Genomic DNA, 27,651 nt, shown 5'->3' with positions numbered 1-27,651 from the left:
AAGTATGGTATCCTTTCTTGACCCTTGATGCACATTAAAATATTCTAAAGAAGGTATACTTTTATACCTGTACTCTTAAATTTTAGAGGAAGATGATCAACTTACATTTCTTTTCAGAAGGACAAAGTATTATACATTTATAAAGTATGAATAACTCTCTTACATCTTCTGCATAGTCACCATCGCATCGGGAGAGACCAAAAAGGAGGATGAGGAAATAACAGTGGAGGAAGAAAGAAGTTCAAGTGAGTGCTGAAAAAATAACTGGGCACAGTTTTACCAGAGAGATAGGGCAATCAGAGATCTGTGGTCCTCCTCCCCTTCATCAGAGGAAATGGATACATAGGGTCATTCACACAACGGAGTAGCCCTTGAGGCTTAGTGGGGTTTTGGGCCCTAGAAAAAGAATTGCTGGTAAATGGTAAAACACCTACTGTGGAGGACACTGTTGCAGACAGCTTGACAGAAGCCTCTGAGACAGGTTTGGGTATGATGGAAATGGAATGAATCAGACAATTCACAGAAGATCCTAAGTTTTATCATTTAGGGCACTACATTTATAGTTCTCTGCAAACTGTAATTCATTCATCCACAAAATCTTTATGAACTATTGTTATTCTTATTTTACAGAGAAGTCAGGATAGGCTAGCTGAGCAATCTACTCAAAGCCAGTGAGCCACTGCCAGAATCGATGTTCTTAATCAGCAATAATGAAAATATGAACTCCAGGGCCTGCTCATGCAGAATTTCATAGCAAACTGAGGCCAAACAAGAAACTTGACAGAAACAGTTACAAAAGGGGAAGCATAGATGTATTTCAAGGGAAAAGAAAAGCAACACAGAAAAAAGCAAATAACTGCCCAGAAAGCAGCTTAAAGAACATACCAATAGCAAGGTGTTTTTTAACTGTTTTTTCTGATCCTGGTAACTTTACTATTTTATCTGAGGGACTGGTAATTTTAAACTACATGAAGTGTTGTTTAAAATAAGTATTCTGATTTGGAGGGGGAAGTAATATAGAAGAGGAAAGGTGGGATATAAAGGCGAGGGAAGCTGAAAAGAGGGTGAGGAGACAGACTATCTGACCAGCAAAGAAAAAAGAGAAACCTTTTTCACCTGACTCTTGGTTCCAAGTTCATCCTCTTGGCTGTATTACAGTCTGGAAAGAGTCCGAGCTCTGAGAGCAGAAACTGAACAGGTAGGTTGAAACAGTCCAAAGGACTAGCAAATCCTTCATATTTCAACCCTCATCCTTACACTGCAAAAGAGAAAAATATCACAGAGAAAGAGGAATTGAGTTATGATTTCATTGAGCAGAATGTAAACAGTAATTTGCAAACAAAGGATGATGAGACTCGTTGCATAATCACACAACATTCCTCCTGGATTTAAAATTCAGCAGCAGCAGTTCCACCCCTTTCGAAAGTACAGCCTGGCATCTGGGCTGTTCAGCCAGAGCAGCTGCCGGAGCTACAAAGCCTTTTTTCATCCGCTGCCAAGATGGGAGTGATATGGCTTCCCAATCGATCTAGGCTTCTGTGTTTTGCTTTTCATATCATCTTCATTCTGTTTCAGTGGACTACCGCAGAAAGAGAACTGAAGTTTGTGGTCGTAGTAAGTAGATGGGTTTTCTGTTTATTTGCGGGGAATGCTACAATTTGTTATTGTAGGATTGAACAAGGTGTGCAATTGCTTTGCCTCTTTGTAGACTTAGAAAAAACTACTTCTGCCCTTTTGCTTACTGAATTTAAGGACTTCTTAAAGAATATTAAATGCCTCAAGTTATAGGATTTTTCATCTACTAACCTCTAGTTATTATTTCAAGATAACTGAACCTCTTAGCTTTGTGGTGGGAGCATAGTGCACGGAGTCAAGAGATCTGAGGTCTAGGTAACCTATTCTTGCTCAGTTTAGCTGATACTCAGTTACACAGTCTGAGAATTGGAGATTCTGGCCTACCTTCTTTGTGCTTGGAAGCTGAATTTATTCATGGTATAAGGTGCTCTGAGATTTCAAAATAGAAATGAAAATATTTTCCATTTCAGAACAGCTGAACTGGCACAGCAGTATACTGAAAAACAGAAAATAGCATTTTATGTAGAGATTTGAGATACATGTTGCAGTAACTACAGTTAGTTTGAAAACTGACTGTAATAGTTTTTTGTGGACCATTTCTGGTTTTAAAGCAACTAGATACCACTTCATCATCAGTTTCCTCAATATCTCCAGTAAAAAAGAGATATTAATTCAGTGAAGTAATTTAGATGGTGAAGGTTGTATGGTAGCCCTTTTCATCCTTATTTCTTTTTTTAATAAGAAATGTACTGATAAAGAACATTTAATCTAAAGTGATATTTGCAATACAAAGTTGTGGGGATTGGAATTAACATTCATAAAAAAAGAATTTTAGTTTTAAGACATTCTTCCTCTATCTTCCTCTATTTGAGATATCAAGTGCACATATGGGTAACAGAAGGAAGGCCTGTGTCCAAAACATACCATCTAGCCCCAGATATGCTATTTCATATCTAATTGTCTGTTGGCTGGATTAGGTAGATGTGCCACTTGGAGAGAGGCTAGAATGCTCAGGAAAAAATGGTTCCTACTCCTGCTGAGCCTTACTCTTGGATCAGACACTACATGATGTAGGAACTCAACTCTAGTTCCAGTAACGTTCTATAGCAGTTTCTTTAAATGTTATTCCAATGGTAAGAGAGAGACCTGGACATATAGATGAAATCAGGCAGTCAGTATGCCTTGGAGAATTAATCCTCTAGAGGGAATGAGGCTTGTATTGAACTGCAGTTGTTACAGTGTTCTATCAAGTGATGGCTCTGCAGAACAAGTTACAGGAAATATTATTACGGAAATAGAGCCTTCCTTGCCAAAACCAGCTTCCTCATCACAGCTATGTAGCCACTTTCTCCTACCTACCAAAAAAAATAGGAAGATAGCACTTTATTTATTTATAGAGTAACTTATCATAATTATTATGAAAATAATAGATACATTTTGTTTAAACTGTCTTACTTTTATCACTGCTACCTTTCCTCAGACCAACCAATTTGCCTAAAAAGTTACAACACAGTAAGTCTTATTATCAGTATATATATCTTTTTTGAAAGCATGGTTTCTGTGTGTTCAATTTAATTTTGCTTTCTGAACTCACTGATTGAATTTTCATGGGAACAGAATTGATAGCATAAATTAATAGGATAGGAGTTGGCCCCAGAACATTTCATTGATATAATGGGATATAATAAGGGTCAAACTACAACCAAGGTAAGTCTAAAACACACATTTCTGAGATAATTCAACAGCCATTTTCCAGCTGTACTCTGTAAATTGCTATGTTTTCACCTGAGAATATTATTGCACTGTGAAAATGTGGCATAATGACTTTTTAAAACTTTCTTAGCAGAACTGTACAATATAAAATACATCTGCAGGGGGGAAAACAGACAAATGCTCCCTTTTGCTCACTTCCAGAATTGTGCTATGCTCTTGTGCTTTGCCTTGCTCTCTCCTCATAATTTCCATCTTTGTGCTGATTCTGTGTGTTTTGATTATTGGCCACAAGTCCTTTTGGCTGAAAAGCTGTAATTCAAACCATTTTCTCAAAATCCTATTCTAGTTTTCCTTCTTACATGTCAACATTAACCTTCAGTGGAATTCTTGTGTACTGAATTTAAACTATGTATAACAGAAGAAAATAGGAAATATCTAGAACCATTGGGTACCCAAGTAAAAATGAAATCCTGATTTATTGAGTTTGTATAGAGGAGCTCTGACCTGTAACTTCTGCTGCCACATAAGCACTCTTTCATCTGTCATATACACAAAGGGGTGTGGTTTCTGAGGTAGGGTGGTTTCATCATGTCTTTCTTCTTGTAACTCAGGATAAGAAGCACTGACAGGGTATGATATCTATTTATCTAATCAATCCAAGTCATTTGAAACCTTGACTAAACATGTTCTTATTTCTCCTGCATCAATAGTTTCCCTGAGCTGGTTGCATGGCTCGTTCCACTGATCTGTTGTTTTCATTCCTACTGCTGGTTACAGAATAAGAAATACTTTTGTCTGAAGATGGGTATGTCGATACAAGTATCTGTCAGTGGCTCACTATTACTCAGAGCCACATAATTCACTATAATTCATGGCGCTTCTGAATGAAGATCTTATATATACTATACATGCCATATTCTCACTTCACCCTCTACACTACCCCAGTTTTCTCCAATGTGATTTTTCACCTGACAGAAAAGGAAGCAATTTGTGTCCAAAGTTTGAGTCACATGGCCTTTTTGATCAATAGTGCTCACCCTCACAATATCAGAAAGAGAGAGCAGGAGAGCCCCAATACCAAATCAGGTTCCAGCTCTACCAAAGTTGAGGGAGTGGGTGTTCGATAATTATCCATCTATTGCTTTAGAGAACTGAGGCAAAACATTTCAGACAGAAGATTCTGGAGTGAATGCACCCAACAGGTATGCTTCACTTTTTTTCTGCATCTCCTCCCTGCCTTCTCTTCCTTCTTGCTTTCCAGTGTCTTCTGCCCTTCTGTGTTCCCTCCTAAGTTCTTCCTGTTCTCTCATCCTGCCAGTTTCAATATCTCCTGAGAGGTCAGCAAGGCAATCTGTATGCCAGGAGTAACAAACGCTGAAGCACACAAATATCTTAAAATGAATTTGAAGGATCAGCTCTGTTTTAACAAAATCCAAATCCTCTGAGTGTTGAGAAATACATATTTGATGAACAAGGTAAGCTTTGTAGGGATATTTTTTTTTTCCCTAACAGTAGGCTAAAAAGATAAACTTCCACACACAAGCCCTTCTTAAAGTTTGAAGTGAAAAAAGAAAAAAAACCCTCTGTGAAATATAGCTGACTAACTGGATGAGTTAGCCTTTTAGGTAAGTAGTTCTTCATGAGGTCATTATTCCATTTCCAATCGTAACTTAAGCAAAGTCATTTTCAAAAGTAGCAGGCAACTAGGAGGTTTGAGCACAAGTAAAAATTAGCTAGCCAAGAAGCTCAACGCTTCATTTCCTAAAAGCAGGGTTCTGCTCTCAGCAGTATTTGTTTCTTTCTTTTCTTCCAACTTAATAATAACATAATATTTATATGTAATTGTATTAACTTTACACTGTGCAATGTAGATGTAGAAATACAAACAAGGAATGGAACTTTTTTCTATTCTGTCTGGATTTTAAAAAGCCGTGCCGCTTTTTAAAAGAGAACAAACACCACTGCTTCTATTTCTTAAGGTTACAAAAAGCAAAAACAGTCTTGTTCTTTTACATCTCCAGCGCCCATACAGATTCAAATATCTTTGAATCTGTATGTTTTTGCCCTCCCACTTCTGTTGAGATAAAATGCTGCTCTGTTGTGGCTAATCAAATGTTTTTAGAGGTTAACTATTGTGACAGTGAAATATACACTGAGGGTTATGTTGCATATTAAGTATAAAGCATCATAAACTAGCATTTCAGATTTAATGTGTTTTCAGTAATTTTTCACTAATAAAAAGGCATATTTCTTGGTCAGGTTTTGATCTATTACTCCATATTATGTAAAAACAGTCATTTCATCATGTCAGTTGGTTTGAGCAACTGTCAGTTACTCATAAAAACACTTTTCCATGAAGTTGGATAAATTTAACAAGAAAGTACACAGCTACATTTTAATTGGGAATCTAACCTTCATTCCTTACAGAGGCATCAGTTTGTTCAGAAAAGCTAATCAATCCCATGTGAGACATGTGGCATGTCAGCATGACAAAACACCAAAGAAATAAGCAATGACACAAGAGTCCCCCTCAGTCATTTTTCTTGTATCAGCTGAATCAATCATCAGATAACGTAGCTCTTTGCCTTTTCTCATGTTGTTTAGAGGTACACTGAGAAATGATTTTAAAGAACCAATATAAGATTCCAGTTTAGTAAAAAAAGACACATACAGAATTAAAAGTTGCATGCAGAAGTAAAAACTAATCAATTTAAGAAAGACTTTATGGAATTTTTGCTGTGCTGCTTTGAGATCAGAAAAAGAAAGCTTTTTTCTTGAAACTATGTAATTTCATATTGATCAAATATCTTATTGATTCTAGTTAGCTGTTTTAGCTAAGAAAACCTTTTTGTAGGTTAAAAACAAAACTTTTTTAAATTTTAACTAATGTTTCATTTTTTCAAAGTTCATTTCAATTTTTTTGAGAATATTTTTAATGTGGTGGAAAACTTGAAAATCAAAGCTTTTTGACTAAATTCCTTGATTTGCTGGAAAATATTCTGATAAGGTCAACCACATTTTCAGTGAAGTTTAATTACCAGCCACAAAAAATAATCAGTTTTCTACATGGTTCTGGTGGTAACACCTAATCTACTCTGGCAAACCTTGCTGTCTACTTTAGAAACTTTGAACACAAGGAGAAATCCAATTATATTCACCTTTAAAGGATAGTAACTTCCACCTCTGAAATACCTGCTCTAGCACCAGTTTGTGCACATCGGTACAGAGAGCTGCTGAAAAGGGTGTGTATGGTAATTAAAATATTGAACCACAATGCTTTTGTTTACTTTGAGAAAATATAAACGTGAGACACCTACCAGTGGGAGTGGCAAACTAACCAGCGTGTACAAACCTCTCTGATGTTTGGGGAAGAATAATGTGGCGTAATGAGGCAATGGAGAGTATTAATTATAATCGCACTCTATACCAGTGAGGTATTATGGAATAGATGTCACTTTATTAACAAATATACCACGCTTCCACATTGTCATTTTCTTCTGCAAAGTCAGGCAATGACGTTAGTTATTTGAAAAGGCATACAAGCAGAGGTTACTTCTTTAACAGTTTGGATCAGCATCCTGGAAGATTGTCTGGAGCCCTGTGAATTTGTATTACAGTATTTCCTTCCACGTAAAACTTCCATAGACTTTGTTTTTCTAAGCCTACACATGACATACTTAGAAAAGGGGAATTCAGAGTTCTTCAGAACTCTTTAAGCTGGGGTTGGTACTTTTTTGTACACTGTAATAAAAATAAAAAAGTCTCACTTAAGGTTTCTGATGTACAACTCCCATTACTGCACATATCATACTAACACCCACCATGCTAGAGTGTCCAACATAGGAAAGCGAGCAAACTCTTTGCTCTCACTGAAGTTACTAGAAAAAATCCTACTGACTTTCATGAATATTTTCATAAACATATGCAAAATATTAAGAAAAATTAAGTAAGCTAACAAGGTAAATGTGTATATACACATTTACAAGATGCTGCTATGAAAAAAGCATTTGAAAAAAGTTTAAGTTGTATGTGCCAAAGTAATTAAATCCTCATATAAGCACATCAGCAACTGGTCTAATAGTCAGAGAGGCTGAGTGTCCAAAATTCAGTCACATCTCTTGTCTAGGTGCCTAGTTATGAATCTAATCTGGGCATTAACATTTTGGCTGATTCATTTTAAGCTCTAGGCAGAAGAGTCATCAGGCTGATGCCCACTGAATTCCTATGTAATGATACCTATTCCTGTGTGTAAAGAATGTACTTCAATCCTAACTGACACATTAAGCTTCTGCAGTCTATTCAATATTTTTATTTGAAAAATGGCACTGGAATTAAAATTATATGCTTGTCTTCAAGTCAGGTGAGAAAGGAAAGCTAACAGTAATTAACTCAAATTTTTAACATTAATTTTATCAGATTTTCCGACATGGTGACCGAACACCAGTTGTAAACTTTCCAACTGATCTACACAAAGAAAGCGAATGGCCCCAGGGATTCGGACAACTTACGAAGGTATGTTGACTTCCTTAGTAACATTTATGAATGCTACTAACATAGGAAGTGTGCAGATTTTTGATGTGTGTCTTGCAAAATATCAGTAAATCCCAACTAGTGATACATGATATTAGCAATACTCCATAATTCATAAACATTTTTGCAACAATATTCATCCAACTACTGCCACATTGAAATCTTGTTCATCATAGCTATATGACTGTCTTCCTGCAAGCAACAACTTCCTGCAGTGTGTGTGCATTCAAATAAATGGCAAATTTAAACATTATCCGTACTCATAAAATTTCTGAAGTTCTGATGGTTGAGACCCTTAAGCATTGCACCATGTGACGGGGTAGAGGAATGACACCTGCCCACCAGGTCAAATGATGAGCTGACATCTCATCATTTGACTGGCAACCATTTACTCACAAGACAAGGGAAGATTTGCAGGAAAAGGCTGCTTCTGGGGACGATCTTCTAATAAGGCTGCTTTCAGCCTGAAGCTTCATTAAGAGACACTGAGCCTACCTCTTGCTCTGGCATTTCAACACCAGGCCTTAGCTCTTTAGCTATATTTGGCACATGAAGTTCTGGAGCAAATAGAGGCCAGTGCATTCACTAACTATATGTCATTACAATGGAGAAGTATTAATCAGAGACAACTGAGCATTTAGTGTTCAAAGTGAGACTTGGAAAATCTGTAAAATTCAGACACTCAGACAACAGATGTTACCATACCCTGTAAGTATCTTATTTTATAGGAAGAAAATGAGTTTTTGCTTTAGAATAGCTTTTTGAGAGCTTTTTTCTATTTTTTATCTTTTTGGCAGCAGTAGTAAGAATGTACTTCTCTGACAGTTAAAAGTTAGAGAGTTCAACTCATAGCCTTGGAAATTAGTAAGACTGTGCAGTCTAAGACAACTGCAGGGGTACCAAGGCAAAGCTGGAAGAATGTTTCTGAAGGCATAGAAATGTAAGCCACAAATTCATCAGAATATTGGGGTATCAATCACCCTTTCTCAATTGTCACTGACATACACTTACAATACTGATCCTAAGTAACTCCAAAAGCATCTATAGAGCTACAGCACTCTGGAAACAGTATTTGTACAGAATCAGGTACATTGCCCTTCCTGCTGCATATGTTGGAGTCTTAGAATTTCAGAAAATATCTTTTTTTTCATAGATATAAATGAGTATTTCTGTTAAAAATTCTAGCTCACCTACAACATATAAATATGTTTTACAAATGGTTAATGATCACAAAAATAAATTGGTGAAGACAAAAAGAAAGTAGAAAAGAAAAGCATATTAAGATTCTCCAGTCTCCTTAATCTAAGGGTCATCTGTATGCTTACCTCACAGACTGGAATGCAGCAGCTGTATGAACTTGGACAGTACATAAGGCAAAGATATTCCAACTTTCTGAACAGCACATACCACCGGCAAGAGGTATGTATCAGAACTGTCTGGAGGACATTTCTCCAGAATAACAGCACTATGGACTTGTGCTAAATAAAAGCACATCATATCCCTTTCATTAAAACAAAAATTAAGGTAACAGAACTTTTTTGAAAATCGGGGGGGTTATGTCACAGTAAAAACATAGACTGAAATGCTTAACTTTATGCTCCTACATTCAGTTTGGGTCTTCCACAACCCTGTTTTCCAGGACTGAACAGCTCCACCCCATCAAATGAATTGGCAATTTGTCATAGTGATCCAATACTGTTTTACCCTGTTTACAGATGAATGCTTTCACAGCCGTGTGATGGGCCATGCTCACATATCTCATCCTGTGAAAGAGAGGTCTCACATGTGTTTGGATGTGTGCGTGTCACATGACATGGATGCATCATGGGGAAGGTACCACTACCGTTTTTGTCAACACAGGCACTGATGTGAGGACAAAAAAGAAAATAGCTTTGCAATGCTTCCATGAGAGGCTTTGTTACCCACCAAGGTTATAAGTGCCTTCATCCCTGAGGTATAGCAGACGGATCATATCAATGTACCTCTGAATTTCAGAGGATGCAGATATTCCTTCTTTTAAATCACATTTTTTATTCTTCTCAGTTCAGTTCCAAGGTTAGCTTCCAAAGTGAAAAATGCTTTGGCAATTTCATGTTCGCAAATGAAGCAGGGCCCTAAGAGGCTGAGTTATGGTACAAGTTCGCTGCTAGCTTTCATTTCATCCTTTTGATTTTATGCAAAAACAGAAACTGAAAATGAGAAGGCAAGATTGATGAGCTGGGTAAAGTTTCTCTCTCATTTTTATTATTGCCATTTTAAATGTTAACTCTTTGCCATTTTATCTTCAGTTTTATATCCAAAGTACAGATTATGATCGCACCATTATGAGTGCCCAGTCATGCCTTTCTGGCCTCTTTCCACCAACTAGCAGTCAAACCTGGAACCCTGAGCTTCCCTGGCAACCCATCCCAGTTCATATTGTGCCAAAATCATCAGACCGGGTGAGTACTGGCTGGATACTTCCTATCATGACTTAAGCTTTCCCAGAAGGGGGGGAAGAGCTAAAGAGCATTTTCTATTCTCTTTGAGTTCAGTCTAACAAAAAACATCAATTGCAGCTACTGGCCAGCAAGAATGTCACAGTTTAATTGTCATAGCTGCCTGTAAATAGCTGCCTCCTTCTATAATGCTGAATACCTGACTTACAATCCACACTACCACTTTCTTCAAGACACAGCTCTAACATTTCTCCTGGCAAGAGCACTTTTGGACAGTATTCTAAGGAAGTTGCCCTAAACCTTTACAGATGGCATATGCTTTTCTGAGCACCGATCAGCCAGAGAGGTTTAAAGAGCTTAGTTTTTTCTCTTCTGCCCACTTTGGCAGGTTCATTTCTTAGTTTATTCAAGGAATGGAATTTGCATTAGACACTGTAATGATCTCTCAATTATTACTTTCCTATTCTGGTAGCACTTATTACTTTCCTATTCTGATAGCACTTAGGCAACCAAGGTTCTGTTATAGGTAAACGCGACAAATTGACAACCACTCGGGCCGGGTTGCATAAATTCCAATTTATAAAATAATTGAGCAAGTCACAAGTAAGCAAAACAGCGCTGGGCGGCCGGGGAGTCTCCTGCTCCACCAACAGCGCGCGCAATCCCCCCGCTCACAGTCCCCTTATATGCCTGTAACTTCTGTGGTTGCGCCGGCTGTTGCTGGGGGGGGTCGGGATGAAAGCTGGGGTCTTCCTCTGCGTTGTGCGTGGTGCCCTTCAGGTCGCGCGCATACATTTCACAATACAATATCGCTCTGCTGGCTCAGTACAATCATTGTGGTGATAGCCGGTACTTAGCGCCTAGTTTCATGGTAAAATCACTTCACGAGTTGATAGCCCGTACTTAGCGCCTAGTTTCATGGTAAAATCACTTCATGAGTTGATGTAACAAATTATCACCTATCACAATCCCCCCTTTTTGTTTTGGTCCTTTTTAATTTGTTCATCAAATCGAACAACAGCCTCCTGTGCCAGGGGGAGCATCTTTCTTTATGAAAATTAATCCACCTCTATCGGTCCCGGACTCCCAGTAACGGACTCCCCAGGTCTTTCCCAAAAACCATCCCGGATCCTCCGGATGGGTGATATTAAATGTTTACAAGTTCCCGGGGGGGTATAGTGGGGATTTCCCCGATACCCCAGCTGGAGATCCTCTTTGGGGGGGGGGGTACACCCAGAAGGCCCCCATTTTACTGATAAAAACTTATCTAACCCTGCTTCTGGAGTCCAATCAGAGGCTATAGTTTCACATCCCCAATAAGCACAATAATAAGAGTTTGGGTAGTTACAGCCCAGGATTAGAACTAGGACAAAAGTAAAAACCCCATATGATTTAGACATGGTTCAATAGGCACCAACTCACAAAAAGTAGCTGTAAATGTAGGACTCCCAGGTACACTTTGTACTTGGATCACTGTTTGATCCTCCCACCTTATTAATGACCACTTAAAGGGTTGGTGTATATTATGTTCCCCTTTGATTCGTCTTCCAGAGGAGTAGTGGACCCATGGCTTGGCTAACGGATATTTTACGAACCCTTAATGCCTTGGAGGGGCGATCCGTGATGCCAAGTGTCTCTGGGACTTTAAAGAGTCTGGGCCTTACAATTTTGGGTATCCCTGCTTAGGAGGTGGCTTATCGGCCTCAATCCCCACAGTTTCCATACGTCTCTGTCTCCTCTGCCTACTCTTTTGCTCAGAGCAGCAGGGTGTACCGTCTTCTCGACAGCAGCCGTATTCTTCAGGGGAACCTCCTGTATGAGCTTTTTGGATTTTTAAAGGCTTCCCAGTTCTCCAGAGTGACACTCAACATGCGGAACGGTCCACCTACAATTGGTGTTTTCAATTTTGGCCTTATGTGATCGGGGTGGTTGGCGTAGGTACAACCTTTCTCTGGTTGTACCTCTTTAGCAAAAGCTTCCCACCATTCCACCGATCTTTTCTTGAGATCCCTTTTAATGTCAAATAGGTCAATTTTCCATAACAAAGGCGACAACTGCCGCTAGGGAGGTACCCGTACTACCAGTGAGTCCACTACTTCTCTTTACAAATCCTATATTTATAACACACGAAGGGATAACAAATACAATGTGAGGTTTTACAAAATGTGGTCTTACTTATCGAGGTTTCTAGGTTTCTTCTTAAAGGTTACTTTTAAATGGTCCGGGTTTCCAAAGGCTTCCCACGATGATTCTGAGATCGGCCCTTTAATTCTGCTGGCATGTGTCCATCCTCGCTCTGTGGTGCGAATAGCAGTGTCTGTGGTAAGCAAAACAAGGAAAGGTCCCTCCCAGTGGGGAGTCAAAGACGAGTCTTTCCAGGTTTTAATTAAAACCTTGTCTCCAGGGTTAACTCGGTGAATGGAACCTGGTAATTGTTCTTTTGTTCATTTCTCTTAAATCTTATGGCATCCCATATAACATTTCAAAAGGGGAGACTCCTGTGTCAGTTCTGGGTTGAGTTCGTATATTCAACAAGGCTAAGGGTAAACACTTGATCCAATTCATCTGGGTTTCTATCATTAGCTTCCTCTTTCTTCCCATATTTTCCCAAATGTATGTACTACTCCATAAGCATATTTAGAGTCGGTGTATATAGTCCCTATTTTGCCTTTTAAAATTTCTAAGGCTCTAAAAACCGCATACAATTCACAAGCCTGGGCTGACCAAGTTTTGTCTAGGGGCCCTGATTCTATTAACTAACCATCATATCTCGGCCCAGTAAATTATATTCAGCTTCGGGAACTAATAAAAAGGATCCCACACTTAATCGAGAGTCTGATTCTATTTTCACATTTTTAATTACTGGGACCTTAAAGGGTTCTCCCTTAGCTCCTATCACTTGTAATTTCTCTGGGGATGGTTTACACCCCCAGGGTACCGTTTGGACAGTAGATCTTTCTGCCCCAGAATCCACAAGGAATTCTACTTCTTGTCGCTGGGGACCTAATTTCAATTTTATCAAGGGCTCGGTTCCTTTATGAGTCCCCAGCAGATAGAGCCCCTGACCCCCCTAATCTTCTTGGAACATTTGCTCATCCTGCATTCGCTTCCTGCAATTCCTCTTCAGATGCCCTTTCTTCTGGCAATAAAAACACTCAACCTGCCTCAAGTCCCTCGTCACGACTTCTCTGGGTTGTCCTTCTTGGTAAGGTGGCTTTCTTTTAGGTCCGTTATACGACCTAGGAGGTTGCGCCTGGATCCCTCTCTGTCCTTCTCGGACTGCTGCCACCAGAATCTTTGCCTGCCGCCGATGAGTTTCCTCTTCCCTTCGCACATGCACTTTCTGAGCTTCCCTCAGCAATTCGTCCAGTCCTCTATCTTGCCAATCATCTAACTTCTCCAACTTCCTTCTGATATCTGGAAAGGCCTTTGCTACAAACTGTGTTTTCAATAGAGCCTGTCCCACAGGGGTACTGGGGTCTACCCCGGAATAAAGTTGCAGGTTTTTCCTAAGTCTCTCAAGCCATTCTGTTGGTGTCTCATCCCTTTTTTGTTGTTCCATGAAGGCCTTATTAATATTTTGCCCCCTGGGAACAGATTCCCTGATTCCCTGAACTATTATGGTTCCTAGATCGGACATATGTGTCCGATGCTCAGCATTCTGATTGTCCCAGTCCGGCCGTTGGGTGGGCCATTTGATATCTGCTGCGGGACCTTGTTGGTGCTGTTGATCCCAAATCCGCATCCCGGCCCTACGGATAATTTCCCTTTCTTCCACTGTAAATAATATGCTCGGGATGGATTGTAATTCCTCCCATGTATAAAGGCTAGGACCTAAGAACTGATCTAATTTTTCAGCTACCCCTAAAGGGTCTTCTAATAAATTCCCCATTTCTTTCTTGAAATCCCGTACGTCCCCTGAACTCAGGGGCATGGACACAAAACCCATCCCTGGTTGTGGTCCTCCCATGGGGAGTTCTCGCAAGGGGTACAGCTGATCAGGTCGCCCACCTCCCCTCGTTTGACTCCTCGTGACCCTTCGGGTTTCTTCTGGGGAACTAGGAGGATCTAGATCCCAGTCCGGGGTCGTTGGGGGGGCTATGAGGAGGGGCTGGTATTGGGTTTTGAGCTGGAGCTGAGGGAATATAGGGGGGAGGAGAAACGGGAAGTTCCTCCAATATTTTGCTTTTCTTCCTCGAACCCTTCTCTTTCAGGGTAAATATCATGGTCCGAGTATCTGGTCTTATCCATAAACTAGCATACTCACTCTCTTCTAAACTAAAGGGCTCCTTTGAATTCACATATATATTTAGGGCCTGACATATCCAATTTTCAAAAGACCCGTATGTTGGCCAATAAAGGGGGTCTCTTCTAATCTGCTTCCCACCCCATACTTGCATGCAGTAATGTACCATTTTCTCTCGACTTTTGCCTTTTCGGGAGGGCCAGTCATTCCAATACTTAATCATTAATCCTAAAGGGCTATCGGGCGGTATATCTGGTAACCGTACTGTAAAGCCCTCTATGGGATCAGAAGACTTGCTCTTTTTCTGTCCCATCTTCCGGAGCACACACGCACACACGCTCAATCGCTCCCCTAGGTCGTGGCCCACGCCCTCGCGGACAATGGGAACCGCACTACTGTAGGGTCTGCACTCGCTTCGTCCCTTGGGGACATCTCACTCAGACGTGCTCCGGGGATCCCACCCCAACCGAACGGAACCACATACATATACTCACTCAGTCCTGAGTCTTCGTTCGGATCTTCGTGCACAAAGTTTATGGGGTACTGCAGTTCTTTTGCTTACTTGTCCTGATTTAGGGTTCGGAAATACAGGTTCTGGTAGGGGAACTACCCACTCAAGGGCCATCCGAAGATGGGGCGCCTCCCCTGAGTCATAGTCCCGAAACCAGGGAAGCCTGCATCCGAGTCACGGCACCAAATTGTTATAGGTAAACGCGACAAATTGACAACCACTCGGGCCGGGTTGCATAAATTCCAATTTATAAAATAATTGAGCAAGTCACAAGTAAGCAAAACAGCGCTGGGCGGCCGGGGAGTCTCCTGCTCCACCAACGGCGCGCGCAATCCCCCGCTCACAGTCCCCTTATATGCCTGTAACTTCTGTGGTTGCGCCGGCTGTTGCTGGGGGGGTCGGGATGAAAGCTGGGGTCTTCCTCTGCGTTGTACGTGGTGCCCTTCAGGTCGCGCGCATACATTTCACAATACAATATCGCTCTGCTGGCTCAGTACAATCATTGTGGTGATAGCCCGTACTTAGCGCCTAGTTTCATGGTAAAATCACTTCACGAGTTGATGTAACAAATTATCACCTATCACAGTTCATAATAAGAGTAGACCTACCTAAATGATAGGTCTGACAGAAGTTTTGCTATACACAGCTCTCCCTGACTGACTCAGGTTTGGATTTTCATTTCTTTGGCTCCTGTGATAGGGAACTGTGTAAGTAAAAGGTTGAACAAGGACAAAAGTCATTGAGTGTAGTGCCAGAAAGGTTAATTCTGTTCTGCCTTTGAGGACAGAGGTAGACTTTGAGGAAATGTATACAAAAGCTATTTAATAACTGCCTGTCCAGTCACCAGCATCAGAGGACAGAGTCTGTCATTAGAGGGGGCCGCACCCACCTGCCCATTGGCATTACTCCATTCTAAAGCCATGCTTGCAAGCAGGTACAGGGAGAAGAGGTTTCAGCAAACTGCATTAGGAACAATGTGATTCAGCTTGAAACTTCCCTCTGTCCTTAAACAAAAAGGAGCATCATCACTGTTATTTAAATGTGGGATACTAGGGGAAGTTCTTACACCAGAAGATAAGAAAAAGCATCAAAGTGGTCAGAGCTTTGGCCAAAAGAAAGCACAAAATCCTCAGGGGAACCACAGTACAGTGTTGCGACCTGTTTGCAGAAGGCAAGCTCATTTGTAGAATCTCTAGTACCCATCATTTCTGCAACTGCCCCAGGGGTGGGTGCTGATGTCTCACTGAAACAACTCCAAATGCCTGTTAAATATGCAAACCACCTGGAAAAAAATATTGTTCCCTTGTTAAACCAACCAGATATTTGAGGGTGTTTTCAAGCCCTGAGCAACACAAAGTGGGAAGTTGAAGCCAAGTATCATCTTGTAAAAAAACCTAATCACAGTTTATTTTTCAGCCACTGGGATCTATCAAGACCCAACAGGCAAAAGCCCAGAGTACTGCTTAATGAGGCCAAAGGGAGTGGCTTAATTAATAACACCTAGAGGAGAATAATTAAGCCATACAGCAAGAGGAACATTTGTTATTGTGTAATTAAACAACGTTCCCTAGCTTCATATTGCAGCTTGAGCCATCACCCTCTAGTGTGCTGCTGTTAGAGAGAAAATGCACCCTTGGAAATCTTTTCAATGGAAAGCATGTTACCATCTACTGGTGACCACTGCAAGCCTCACACTTGATGCATTTTGATATATCAGAGAGAAAAAAGAAGCACTGGAAGTGCATTTTGCTATGTTCACCCCAAGGCAGAGCAGACCTTCTTGCCGTTTAAGTCCTACTTAAGCCATAGATGTAGAAGTTAAATGACATGTGGGTCTTCTTAGAAGCCTCTATACAGAGTGAACTTCTCCATTATATAACTCAGTTCCATGACATGATTTGTGTTACAGGATAAATAGTACTGGGTCAAAAATGTTCTAGTGATATGACATGAAGTGCTGAACAAATGCAACCTTATTTTGCTCACTCAAACAATTCTGAAACCGTAAGTTTTATACTGGCAGACTTTAGGCTGGTTCAGATATCACTTGTCCTTCTGCAACTGGCATAAAGCATATTTGCCAGAACAGAATTTGACAGAGATGTGAGTATGTATTTACACATGGTTCAGATCAAATATGTACTATCAGGTGATCTCAAAACGCATAGACTTGGAGTTATTAAATATGAAGCCATGTGCTTAGGCAAGACCAATGCTATATGGTCATAGCTTTTTGATATTTCAGAAACACAATTTATTAGTCATTTTTACCTGGGAGTTCTGTCCATTAAGCTGTACTTAAAATGCATACCATATTATACTAGTTATCTCCAAAGCACTGAAAGTGGGATATGTGGCTGGAAAAAACAATTCAGATTCCAAATTAGGTGGAGACGAGCTGCATCTAGCAGGGTGCAGAAACTAAAAGAGGGAAATGGTAGCTTTTTAAAATTCTTTTTTCAAATTCTTGATCATGGAGACTGAGCCATTTCCCAAAGCAATCCCTGACATAACTGCTTCCAGCCAAAATCAGCTAAACTGATGGAAATCAAGCTATCACAGCCTTAGATTATCACTGTGTCACTGAAATCAGGAGAAAAACTCCTTAACACCAATGTAGCATTAAGAAGCAGGCATTCTCTTTATTACAGCACTGGGTACACAGGGGATAGCTCCACCCAACGTGCACACTATGTGTCACATCATCTAAAGTTTATATTGCTCTATCCTATGCATATGCATTAAATTTCCAGGAATAATTATACATATTCATTCTATTTCCTAGAACTAATTACTACATTTACATAATCATTATGCATGCTGTCTGAGTCTCTGGGGGTCTTCTGTGGGGGTCTCTGGGGGTCTCTGGTGGTCTCTGGTGGTCCCTAGTGGTGTCAGAAGAGGTGTCACTCAGTGTCTTGCCATGAACTTTGCTCTACTTTTCCATACATGGTCTCAACTTGGCCTGCTTCCTTGTTTGAGAAAAGCTGTCTTGGTCCTAATCTTGGCTCCAACTGGCTTCTGCCGGTTTATCTGTACTTTCTCAGGATGTATCAGTCCCAGCTGCACCGGTGTCCTTGGGTATGTTTGTCTGAGGCTCCCGTTGAGACTCCTTCTTGTCTGAGCTGGTAACAGTTCCCCCATTCCCCCCCCCCCCCTTTGAGACTCTTTCTTGTCTGGGCCTTTTGGTAACAACTGGAAAGTCAGGCTACCACAGACCATTTCTTATGTTCACCAAATTCATGAACATGGTGCCCAAACAAACTGTCACAGAGCAGCTGCAGCAGGGCCATGAATCTATCCCACAAATATAAAATATCTTAGCAATACAAAACCTAGGGTTGTGTTGATTAGTCCCAGAACTATTCTAATTTTTACTTCTCTTATTTCAGAGGCTGCATTTTCCTCTGCACGACTGTCCCCGTTTTGATGAACTTCAGAATGAAACCCAAACATCTAGTGAATTTCAAAATAGAATACAACCGTACATGGTAAGGCAAAATAAAAAGGAAACAAAATCTAAGAAAAATGAAAGGACCTAACATGTAGAAGTTACAGAACTGTGTTGACAGCTTTTGCTAAAATGCCTAAAAATCCTGAGGACTCTCTTAAAAATAGAAATTTAGGTCAGCCATCAAAAAGTATGTTTGAAATACATTTCTCAAGCTTGTCTACATTAACTTATCTTTTAAAACCTGAATTTAACATTAATTTTCTGATACTATTCAGAGCTGCATGTAATTAAAGTTCAATGAACTGAGGGGAGAGGAAATATTTTGGATGCAGCAATTCCCAGTTTTACAGGGTAGCACAAAACCAGTTCTAAAAATCTGATAAATATCCTGAAACTCAGGAAAATCTAGGTCTTCCTGCTATGACTTTCTGAAGTTAATGCTGCAAGAGAGAACTAAAGCAAGCCCAGCCAGGCAAACACTGACTAGTGAAAATTTTACCACAGTATCAGTGAATAACATGCATTCACATGCTCTTATTCAGAGAGGCATTCTGGATCCATCAAAAGAAATGCTTCTGCTTTGGCCCTGACACACATCTTCACAGTTAGTGATCCAGAATTTCCCCTTGCAATGCTGCAGCAGGCTGTGGCACGTGGTGGGGATACCTGCCCCAAGCAACCATGCTCTTGTGGGCAATAATTACTCTGGACAATGGCTACTGCTGCTCTCTAGTTAGCCTGTGATCCACTTTGTAATTGCAGACCTCACAAGCAGGGGTCTCGTGTGGCCCTCACACCCTTGACCGCACCTGTACACATCCTCTGAGTCACTTCAGACTCACTGCTTGCACTGGCTGGGCTAAGCCAAACTTTTTTTTTTTTTGGTTTATTTCTAACTTTCTGCCAGCTCAACTACTCTGGCCAGCCTCATTGTCCTGCCAGAGAGGTGAATTACAACTTCATAGCAATTCTTCCCTGTCAGCTACCAGTGTGAAACAGGCAACATGGGAATAAGTTTGGATGCTGATGAATCTGTATTCATTCCACAGGTATTGAGTATTTGTGGTGTATTCTTAATTTTTCTTCCCAGGATTTTTTACAAACGATGGCAGTTAACACAGGACTTGAACTAAACAATCTCAAAATACTGGACAATTTCAAACTCTGGAATACGTATGACACGCTATATTGTGAGGTAATAATAGCGATGGGGATTGGGGGAGAAAATAACTCCAAACATGTTTCAACTAAACCATGGCAATTTGGTTTCACAGGAATGAGTGGCTTTCTCTCCTGAATTTGCTTCTTTTCTTTAATTTGAATCTAAATCCTAATTTAGTGCATTGGTAAAAGATACCCCAAAAGCATGGACTACAGCTTGGAAAATTGCTGTTCGCATGTTTCCATTTGGTGTTTTAACCCCGACGCACTGGTGCAGAAATCCATTCCCTTTGTTCCCTCAGTTTCCTTCCCAGTATGTTGCTGTAGAATTATTTGAGCATGCTGGCTAGGATGTATTTATGATTTTTAACAGGAAAATGAAAGTATTTGCTTTAAACTAACAACAAGTAAACATAAAAATCTTTAGATAGATGTTGAAGATGAGAAGTAAGATTATGATCTATTGGTTAGAAAGTTAGGAGATGATGATTGCTCCAGTGAATGCAATCAGACTGGTCTCATGCATGGGATAATTCCATCTGGCCCCAACTAGTCATTAACAGCAGCATATCCTCCACTGATGCACTTAGACACTGTAAGATGCTAGTGCACTCTCCAGTTATTGACTGGAGAGTGACACTTGTCTGTAAATGGCCTGTGATGGAACTAGTATCTGGTCCACTGTATGGAAAAGGCAGGACAAGCTGGAGCTAGGTTATACCCTGACGACCCAGTGTTAGAGGAAGGAGAGAGAATATATGTCTGCAGTCTTTCACACTAGCAAAACCAGAAAGAAGTATCACTATAGGAAGAATACATTATACTTGCAAGGGATCCCCTTCACACAGGTACTTCCCCTCTTCCAGATCATCCATTTCAGGTTGATCTCCATTTCCACAAAAGGTATTTCACTGGGCAAAGAATTGCAGGACAGTCTCAGAGAGTCCAAAAGTAGTGGTGTGAGGTAGGGGAATAGGAGGATGGAAATCTGTAGAGGAAAAAATATAATTTTGCTTTCATTTATCACTAGGGTATTCACAATTACACTCGCCCTGTATGGGCCACCAAAGATGTAATGGACAAGATGGAAAAACTGGCAGAATTGTCCTTACTGTCATTATTTGGGCTTTATAAAACAGAAGAGAAGTCACGACTACAAGGAGGTAAATCAAGAACATGTAGCTTCCAGAAAGGAGGAGACAATACTTACGATAATACACAACATTCTGTCACCTTACTCATGCAAAATTATTGATACGGAACCCCTATTTGTAACTAAGGACATTGGATATCATATGAACCAGGAAAATGTGTTGAAAACTAGCATTTGCATGGATGAGATATTGAAATGAGGTATAGACGTGAATGTTTTTAGTTATCCTGGAGATGTTAAGACACTCTAATAGATTAAGATTTTAAGAAAAATTATAGAAATCCAAGGAAAAAGAATCAAGCCCCCAAGGGACTGATCTTTATTTGTCTGATACCAGCTTAGATTGAGCTCAAGTTCTGTTTCTTCAATATGTATTCTAATTGTTTCCTGATCATTGTTTTTCTCCTTGATGTAGTGGTTATATATTGTGACAAAACTCTGGCAACACATTATTAGCTCTCTGAGAACCTGACATAAAGCTGCTCCAAAACAGTCTGATCAGAATGGAAGATGAGAGATTCAAGTTATGTCTAGACTGGAAGAGCTGGGAACACTTCTTCGCTCCAAAGTTGGGGTGCATGGCACCACCCCCAAGTGCCCCTGAGAAGGAAACCCAGACAAGTGAGCTTCAATGTCCACGGTCTGGACTGTTTGGGACTAGGCTTTGTAACGCACCTATCCTGCAGTAATGACCTAGCTAAAAATTATTAGCAGTCTCATCACCTAGGCATATGCATCACTGGATCAAGTAATATATAGTAATTACAGTCTCTAACGCCCACTAGCTGGTAGCTGGCCATATCACGTGGTCAGGACTTATTTTTTAGTATGCATGGACATATCAGTTATGTCCTCTTTCCCTCAAATAGTATAACATGTGCTACAGGGAATCTCTGCTGCCCTTGTCCCATTGGCTTTAGGATACATCTGAACGAGAGAAGGAGTACAAAAGAGCTTTGTAAAAAATACTGAGTACTGAGTGACTCGTTGGAAGTAAATAGTTAAAAACATTTCTTCAAAATCTAGAGAGGAAGAAGCCAGTGCAGCTGTCACTATCGCAAAACTCCAAACAGACGAAAAAAGATGGAGAAGATGTCTCAGCATAACAAAACGGAAAGTGCCATTAGCCCTAATTCTCAGGGTAATTCTGCCTGATTTCTGTAAATCCTGTAATTTCAGTTGACATGAATGATGTATTTCATTTCTACAATATCTTCTCCACAGGTATGAATTTGTGTTAAGCTAAAAATGAGTAAGAAGCCTGAGTAGATGTTCCCTGTTTGACACCCAAAATCTTTTGTGTTTTCGACTTTCTATGCAAATGTTCTTTCTTCACTTTCTTCTTCCTTTTTTCCCATCTTTTCAAGGTGTCCTTGTGAATACTATTTTAAAAAGTATTAAACAAGCTGCTAATTCTTCAAGAGAAAGAAAAATGGAGGTCTATTCTGCAGTGAGTATCTTCATCTTTGACAAATGTTGCTATGATGTTACTAGTAAAGACCCCAAAAGGGAATAATCAGCTTGTTCCTGTAAGTTAAACAAAAGAATAACATAGTTCAATTCAGCAAACAAGCTGAATACAAGACAATACAAGAATACAGCAGGACCATGGATCGCACCTCAATTTCAGTCAAACTGTACTTGGTAAAGATATCTGTGTATTTTAGCATACATTTTTCTGCAGCTTACTGATGCGGTTTCTTTATGTTGCAGCTTCCCTTAAGTGCTCCTAGCCTAGAGTTGGCACACAGCAGAAATTCAGCTGTGCATCCAAACCCTTCTTCTGCTTAGAAAGGGATGGTACAACTAAGAATTTTTTTTCATTTTAGAGGATGAAGAGGGCCATTTGGGTCAGACCAAGATCCACTTAGTGCATTCATTATCATCTCTGACAATGGCCAACAGCAGGGAAGAGTGTGAGAATAAAGCCAGCACAGAGTGATGCTTCCCTGATACAGTCTTCCAGCAATCTGTGGCTTAGGGACTTCCTGGGACAGAATCTGTGTTTATGTATTTAATAGCCCTTGATAGACTTTCTTCCATCAATTTAGCTAATCACTTTTTTAATGTATTTGTACTTTGGCCTCTGCAACATCCTGTGGCAATGACTTCTAAAGCTTATGTGTTAAAAGAAAGAAGCACTTCCTTCTGGTTTTTTTGAAACTTAATGCTGGTTTAGTTCCCTCCTAACACATGTATTATGAAAAACAGAGAACAGTCATTCTTTATTCACTTTTCCTGTGTCACTCATGAATTTATTATTTTCTGTCACACCTCTTCCATCTTTTCTTTTCCAAGAGAGAGTCCTAACCTATTTAATATTTACTTTTATAGAAACTGTTCAAGATCTTAAATCTTTCTTGCTGCCTTTTCTGTACATTTTCTAGCTCTACTACATTCTTTTTGAGAAGGAAAAACAAGAAGAGTGCTCTGAATTTTCACTGCTGCTCTAATGCCTTGGGGCCAAGTATATTCTTACTTTTGAAACTGATCTAAATAGTTCCAGATCCTGAGTAATTACTAAAATGTAGCTGTTAGACTACAGCTTATATTAGACTATATACAGCTTATATTAGACTATATATATTAGACTATAATGTAAATAAGCCTAGGAAATATGTATACAAAATTGCTTGCAAAGTTTTGACAGCATCAAGGATTTCCTTTCCTTCAGCTCCTCCTTCTGGGCTTTCCTGCAAAAGGAGGGATAATGGGGAGAGGACGAGACTGCAGGTGGTTGGGTGGGTAATTGATCCTGAGATTCACAAACTAAGATTTTATTGCATAGGTCAAAATAGAAGGAACAACAATTTTAAAAGTTTTTGGGGGAGGGAGGGGGGGAGAATCTTTGTATCCAACTATTTGTTTGGTATACCATCTAAAAAGAGTATTTGTATATTCACTTGAAATGCCATAGGATAGACTACCTTACACTGCCCTATTCTCAGTAGAGCTACCAAGGTTACTCCTGGAATGAAGAAGCACTACTGAAGGAAGGGGTAGCAAAATGCACTGAAAAACTACCTTTATTTCTCAGGCTAGAGAATGCCTTGCCTTCCCGCAGTATCCCCGTATCCAAAATATTGCCACAAGATAAAAGACAGCCTGAAGTAACTCTTTGGAAGTGTCCCCTGCTGTCTGCAGTAATCTGTTAACGCATTTTTTCCAATAGTGAATATACAGAATATGTTCTTATGGTCAAATTTACACAAGTTTTGTTTTATTTGGATTTCCACTCTTTTTCTACTCTCTTCTCATTACTCTGGATAAATGGGAGTTGAGCTTACTGAATTTTAAGGATTTTTTTTTTTCCCCAATAGCACGACACCACAGTTGGGGCCCTCCAGATTGCTCTCAATATTTTCAATGGAAAACTGCCACCATATGCTGCTTGCCAGTTTTTTGAGCTTTATCAAGAAAGCAGTGGGCAAGTATCTTCTTATCTACGCAAGAGCAAGAAGTATTTGGAATTTTGTTCCTCCCTTCCCTCCCAAAGAATTGGTTTTCCCTCAAATATTGTAAGACACAAATTTATTTTAAACTGATACTTCAGTGAGCAGTCCACAGGCACAATATTATAATATAAACTGTAAAAATCACGGTTGCTGTATGTGCACGTATCTGTGTGCTTTGAAAGACAAGATGAAAACAGGCCTTATCAGCTGGAAGTAAGTAGGAAGACAAACTTTCCTGCTTCTTCAGATAATACCAACAACATTTCTGAGATGTCTCATAAATCTCGAGGTAAACCAATTGGCTTATGAGAGCCCGATGCTGTTGCCATGCAAGTGGCCTTCAGAAAGACCTTTTGACCTGACCAGTGACCTGTACAGTCACACAACTGGTTTTGGCAAACTGAGCTTTGCGAACATCTTTCACAAAGCCTCCGTTCCTGAAGAACAGGTTCTAGAACAGTATGTGAGAGGCTATTTGCAACATTCTGTCTCTGAGTAGGAAATTTCCTATTTAAGAACTTTTTTTTTTTTTATCTTTTTCATGTTGTTAATCAGGCGGTATAGCATTGAAATGCATTACCGGAATGATACCTCAAAGGATCCTTACCTACTCAGTCTGCCAGGATGCACCTCTTCTTGTCCACTTGAGAAGTTCACTGAACTCGTTTCTCCTATGATTGCAGAAAATTGGTCAAAAGAATGTGGGAAGAAAGATAAAACAAAAGGTAGTGTAACAGCTGTGTATTTTCCATATAAGACATGTAAGCAGAAGTTGTATCAATGGCTCCAACTTTGTACCTTTCATACAATAGATTGATCTCCCTTTAAGGGGTCTGGACCAGCTTTATCACTGATAGGGAAGGCAGATTTAAATTAAATTTCTCTGTGAATACAAAGGGTAGACTTGCCCACCAGTATGAAAGCAGTGCTGTTATTGGCATTGTCATGTAAGGAATAACATAAGGACATGGCCAAAACTAGAGCTCCTGTCACTGAAACTGTCAGACAGAAATATGGGTATGGGCACAATGGAAGGAGTCCAGTGCACATTGGATGCATCAGACCTTCTGTAGATAAAAAGCATAAATGACTTTCACATGCACGGTAAGTTTGATGCATTTAGACTTCTGGCATGTGTACTATATACATTGAGAATACCTTAGCCTCCACTGCACGTGCCCAGTGCAGCTGATCCACACAGATACAGCAGTTATTTGCCTTGGACTACCAACAACTGACAGATGCTAACCTTGGCCAAATTCTCCTTTTCCTGCCTGAATATTATTTCCAGGAGGGAGGCAAGGGTAAGGAAATACATGTCATTTTCTGATAGTCCTGGTCTTTCCCTGTTCCTACATATATTTAGTGTTCTGCTGATCCCACATGAAACTCCTGGTTTGCATTAACTACACATGAGATGTCACTCTTGCTCTGTGAACACCTAGGGCAGGAAGTATGTATATGTTCCCAAGACTGAAATATATATATTTATACTTATGTTAGATAGGTCAGCAAATGCAGACCATCTGATCTTGCCAGAAATACAAGAAAATTTAACTATAAAAGTATTTCCATTGTACATATTTGTCATTAGATTGTTATCTCTGTATCTAAGATGACATACATTTACACCTTTCCTTAACACACTTCTCCTTTACTGTGTTTCCTTCACAGATATGTTTATAGGATTTGATGTTGCTGTTGGCTTGTTGTTCATCGTTGACCTTGTATTGCTCTATCTCCTTTATCATTATGGACGCTGCAGACGCAGAAACAATTATCAAGACCTTTAAAGGAGAGGTAAAAGAATGAAAGAGAGAGCAGCTAGATGTTAGGCTTCAGGTTGCTCTGGTTTATATCCATCAGTTACCTCTCGCCAAATGAATCTCCAAAGCATATTCAATAAACTTGAAGAGAAGTATCTGTGGCCTGGCTCCTGAAAGACTAAACATATGCAATAAGAAATACCATAGCAATAAGTTACTGTTAAGAATTTTCTTTAGTAGGGAGATGAACTACTCCAATTTCTACCTTTAAATTTTCTACTATTATTAATCATTACCAAGTCAACCAGTGGGGACAAGGGGGCTATTACCTATGCATATTTTTGCTATTGCCCATTACTGCTGAGCCCTCTGCTTCTCTCTTGCCCTGCTCAAAGAGTCTTTCTTGAAAGTCACAGTTTGTAATGTTTTTCTCAACTTAACAAATTTCGTTGATGTGCAGGAACATGTTTTCAGCACGCAAAAGTTGCAATTATTGTGTGAAAAAGATTTGTACCAATACTTGGATGTGCAGTTTCTGCATTTATTCATGCAAATCTATGCTGGTGTTTTGACTTTAGCCTCCAGATAATAAAAGCTGCCAGCCTGTTTTTCAAAGGAGCTATGCTACCACAGCTCTCATTGAAATTAGTAGAAACTGGGCTGCTCTGTCACATATCCAGGCATCAAGCAAGAAGCTTAGCACACCAGGATCTTGGTCAGGGCCCAGAGTTTCAAAAACATGGATAAGTAAATACATTTAAATCTATTTTCTGTTGCTATACTTCTTTCCTGTTATTGTGAACTCTCAATCATGAACGATCCTTTGCCTTGCAGCTGTCTTCTGATTCCATGAGTGCCTCTGTCCTGCTTCAGGTTCCTCCTATAACATCAGTTCTTTGAGCCACTCTTAGAATGATTCCTCCAGCTATGACTCTGCTCATCACCTTTCATTTTAATTTACAATATCTCCTTGATCTGCTCAGAATAGCTTACATGCAAGACATGCACTGAAAGTAAGAAGACAGTGATTCTACTTTTTGTATGTTGATTTCTTCTGTGAACCATATTTTGCTTGTTTAGACTGTAAGCTCCTAAGGGAAGGGAATGTGTTTCCATGCTAGTCTCTAGTATCATAAACTAGTATCATAAATACTGACATTGCTGTATAAAATACTGTTTATCATCATATGCTTCAAGGAGTACAAGACCTTGATCTTGTAGTCCTGTAGAGGATACTGTGAACCACATTACTGTGGAGAAGCCTTTTTTAAATCAAGACATCTACACAGACAGGTGCCAACAGCTGCTTCAGACAGACACAATGAGTAATAACGTGCTCAAGCTAATGGTTCCTGTTGAGGTACAGAAATCTAGAGAAAGCTGAGAGACGAAGCTGTTTAGCTCAGGCACAGCATCACACCAATGTGGATACACTGCTTTTGGACTTACTTTGGCTCACATCTGTGGCTTGCAGCTTGGAGTGCAGGAGCCTGGGTCAGCTAGCACTCATCTACAAAGACCTGTCTTCAATCTCTGCAAGTGCTGCTCCATTTACAGTTCTTGTAATTGCCATGGAAATGCTCTCTCAGAAGGCAACAGATTTCTGCCCCTTCTCACCACTGCAGCAACTTCATTAGCACTTCTGCTTG

The 27,651-nt window shown here is 40.0% G+C and overlaps 1 protein-coding gene across 1 annotated transcript; it reads left to right on the top strand.

Annotated features, from left to right (window-relative positions):
• Positions 1-1,500: 1,500 nt before the first annotated feature.
• Positions 1,501-26,029, top strand: ACP3 (acid phosphatase 3). The gene is made up of 11 exons (XM_013950734.2): positions 1,501-1,614; positions 7,705-7,800; positions 9,151-9,237; positions 10,107-10,259; positions 18,406-18,504; positions 19,558-19,662; positions 20,659-20,791; positions 22,149-22,231; positions 24,102-24,208; positions 24,792-24,961; positions 25,911-26,029. The coding sequence occupies exons 1-11, from the start codon at positions 1,501-1,503 to the stop codon at positions 26,027-26,029; spliced, it is 1,266 nt and encodes a 421-aa protein (XP_013806188.2).
• Positions 26,030-27,651: the final 1,622 nt, after the last annotated feature.

This window comes from Apteryx mantelli, chromosome 2, assembly GCF_036417845.1.
Source record: "Apteryx mantelli isolate bAptMan1 chromosome 2, bAptMan1.hap1, whole genome shotgun sequence".
Classification (NCBI taxonomy): domain Eukaryota; kingdom Metazoa; phylum Chordata; class Aves; order Apterygiformes; family Apterygidae; genus Apteryx; species Apteryx mantelli.
The sequence above is the reverse complement of the archived record's forward strand: the minus strand, read 5'-3'. Positions and strand labels throughout refer to the sequence as shown.